The sequence below is a fragment of the Eurypyga helias genome, unplaced genomic scaffold (genome assembly GCF_000690775.1).
Source record: "Eurypyga helias isolate BGI_N326 unplaced genomic scaffold, ASM69077v1 scaffold28776, whole genome shotgun sequence".
Classification (NCBI taxonomy): Eukaryota; Metazoa; Chordata; class Aves; order Eurypygiformes; family Eurypygidae; genus Eurypyga; species Eurypyga helias.
Genome location: NW_010259080.1, coordinates 10,758 through 13,919, shown reverse-complemented (window position 1 = coordinate 13,919; position 3,162 = coordinate 10,758). Strand labels below are relative to the sequence as shown.

Sequence of the window (3,162 nt, the reverse complement as noted above, 5' to 3'; positions counted from 1 at the left end):
CAGGAAGAAGTTCTTCCCGGAGAGGGTAGTGAGGCACTGGCACAGGTTGCCCAGAGAAGCTGTGGATGCCCCATCCCTGGAAGTGTTCAAGGCCAGGCTGGATGAGGCTTTGAGCAACCTGGTGTCCCTGCCCATGACAGGGGGGTTGGAACTGGATGAACTTTAAGGTCCCTTCCAACCCAAACCACTCTGTGATTCTAAGTATACAGACAGTTGAGTCTGCTCATGAGTGATTTTTTTCTTATGGATACTTTTTTTTTTTTACCGCAGCATTTGGCTTATAGCTTGGCTCAGATCTTCTTTAAGTCAGAAGATCTGGATTTCCAAATAAACATTGTAGTTAAGCAACAGTTAGTTAGGGGAATGATTTGATAGTAAACTTCTAAGCCCAAAAACGGAGGCCCAGCTTCTGAAAAAAAAAAGATACATAGTGCGTTTTGATCCGTTGGGTGTGATATGTTTTCAGAAATAGTTGTTTTTCCCTCCCAGAATTTGCCATAGGCACTTCCTAAACTTGTATCACCTGTACAGCATCTGAAGACCTAAGCTTTCCATGAGAATTTGCAAGGATCCATTGAGAAGTATGCTTTTGATATCTACAGTTTATTGTTGCTGGTTATTCCTTGTAACTGTAACGCTTTTCTAGTGCACCAGTACTGAAATATTTGCCCCAAACCTGGTTAGTTATTTTCTGCATAGTAGTGTTCTCCCATAAACCAGTGCGGAAGCATGCGTCCTGTGGAAGTCATTGACAGAATTGGTGCTTAGTTTTTAAGACAGATTTCTTCTTAAAAAGGGTCTCTGAAACTTGACGTAAGTGAAGTTTCCTAATGACGTTGGTGCCTTCATTTGTGCCACATAACCCTTAAGACACCAGATTTAATCGTTGTGGTTTTTGGAGCATGCACTGACCTGGGAGGGACTTCTCTTGTTTTTACAACTGTTACTTGCTCTAGTAAATGCAGAGGAGCAGAATTAGTCGGTTGGAATAGTTTGGTGATTCTGCAGACACAAAAAACCCTAGAACTTTCATTCTGTATGATAATAAAAGGCAGGTTTATGACCATGTGACCTTTTTAGTTGTCTCAGCAGGACAGGGTACATCGGGAGAAAATCTTTGTCTTGTATATGTGCCATTTTGCTCTTTAAAGAGATACCATAATTCTGAAATAAGTGCATTTGTTGTCATGGATTTTACAAATGGTGAAGTGGAATTTGAGATCCTCTAAAGTTGTCCTCTCCATTTTGATAAGTGGATGCAGCTGGATTGTGTGGGAAAAGATCCACTGCTCACAATCTCTTCTAAGTCCAAAGCTCTGGTTAGTGAGAACCCGTTTCCAGTAGGAACTGCAGGAGAACTGTCTTCAAGGGCTGGTTGCTGTGGAGCAGATGTGTGTACATGAAGGACATTCATCGATACAGACCTTGTGGCCAAAAAATACATTTTAATTATTGCTGTATTGTATCAGAGGTCTTGCTGATCTTGGTTCTGGGGAAAAAGAAAAGATAATAGTGAAGATCTGGATGTGTGTGTGAACATGTGCAGATGAGTTCTGATTTTAATCTCTTTGTTATAGATGGTGAACCAGAACCTGCTGATGGAAAAATTATGTTCAGGAAACCAGCCAAACGTTCATCAGAGAAGGTTTTGGACTTCAACGTAAGTTCAAGTAAGAAGATGAAAGAGGCAAAGAAAACTAAGAGGGAAGCTGCTACTTCTCAGAGTACAGCTAAGCAAATAAAAAATAGCAGTCTTCTCTCATTTGATGATGAGGAAAATGATGATTAGGGGTTGCATTTTTTTGTATTTTACTCACCCTTCTGGGGATCTGTGTAAGACTGAGTGTTTTCCTAGAAACTGAAGCATGGTATTTGAGTCTTCTCTTACTTTGTTATAGTCCAGCTAGAGAAACATAGCATAAAACTACCAAGAGCTGAGTCTGCAGTTCAAGTGGAACTGTGTGAAGAGTATGTCATGTCTTTAATTTAAGAGACTGTAACCGTGTATGAAAAAGCTGTTCGATGTCACAATGAGTGGCAAAATCTACCTGTACATATCCAGCTTATGTAAATTTTCAATCAATACATTTTAAACTGTCTTCCATTACTAAAAAAATTATTTCTTCTCTATTTACTGGCCTCAGTTGACAGTTGTGTGTTTTTTCCCTGTTATTGCTGAATTGACTTTGTTGCTGTGGACTGGAGACCAAAGTTTTCTGTCTGGTAGCTTAACAAAAGTTTGCACAACTTTTGCATGCGTGGTTTGGCAGATGAGCTCTATGCAGAGCCCTTGTGGTAAGCGAGCCTACGGTTGCTAAAACTGTCTAGTCTTAATCCTGTCTTTGGTGAAGGCCACCTAAGCAGCATCAAATTAATTTGAATTGGTTGTGTTGGCAAGGTGAAGTTTTGATTGTTGTTGATGGTGTCAACTAATGAAAGTGACCATTCTGTATAACCTGTGTAACAGGTTGTGCTGAAATTCCACTGAGCTGGTGGGACTAGGGAGAACAAGGTGGTGGAAATAGGACTGGTGACTGAAATTATTTGGAAGTATGGTGTGTTCTGTAACTATATATAAGCAAGACCTGAGACTGCTGCAGAATTTCATGGTATGGAGCAATGAAACCAGTTCTTCTGCGGTGTGACAGGACATTTGAGATTATTTGGGCTGTAAAGCTTCATTGAGGAGCAAATTTCAAGTTGCTGTGTGAAGCAGCAGGTTTTAGTTTGTTAATCTGGTATTAAACAATAAATTATGTTTTATTTAAGTGGTCCAAAGGTATTTTAATGAAAATTTCAGTATATAAAATGGGATTTTTTTTGTCACTTGGTAATGAAGTCTCTTATGACTGCTACCTGTCTCCGTACATATCAACTTAAGATCAGATGCAAGTCTGCATATTATTGCGTGAGTGCATGTTACCCTGATTTTGAAAATGAATAGATCTGTTGTCCTTTCAGAAAATTAAAACCAGACCTATAAATGGATATTGGAGTCTTGTTGTAGCGCTGGTCTGATGTTAGACCTGCTGGAGAGGTGCAGTGTGACAACCTGATTATTCCCATGAGGACATGCTACATTTGTAAATCCATCATTTGTCTGTATTCTGCATGTATAAAAAAGAAAATCAAACATGGGAAGAAGAAATGTTTGATTCCCAC

The 3,162-nt window shown here is 39.5% G+C and overlaps 1 protein-coding gene across 1 annotated transcript in view; it reads left to right on the top strand.

Annotated features, from left to right (window-relative positions):
* Positions 1 to 1,789, top strand: part of KIAA1143 (KIAA1143 ortholog) — a gene marked incomplete at its 5' end in the record, with an annotated part of 8,500 nt that extends 6,711 nt beyond the window's left edge. The window contains one exon of the mRNA XM_010154574.1: positions 1,578 to 1,789. Within this exon, the coding sequence (XP_010152876.1) occupies positions 1,578 to 1,789 (212 nt within the window). The remainder of the gene's footprint in view (positions 1 to 1,577) is intronic.
* Positions 1,790 to 3,162: the final 1,373 nt, after the last annotated feature.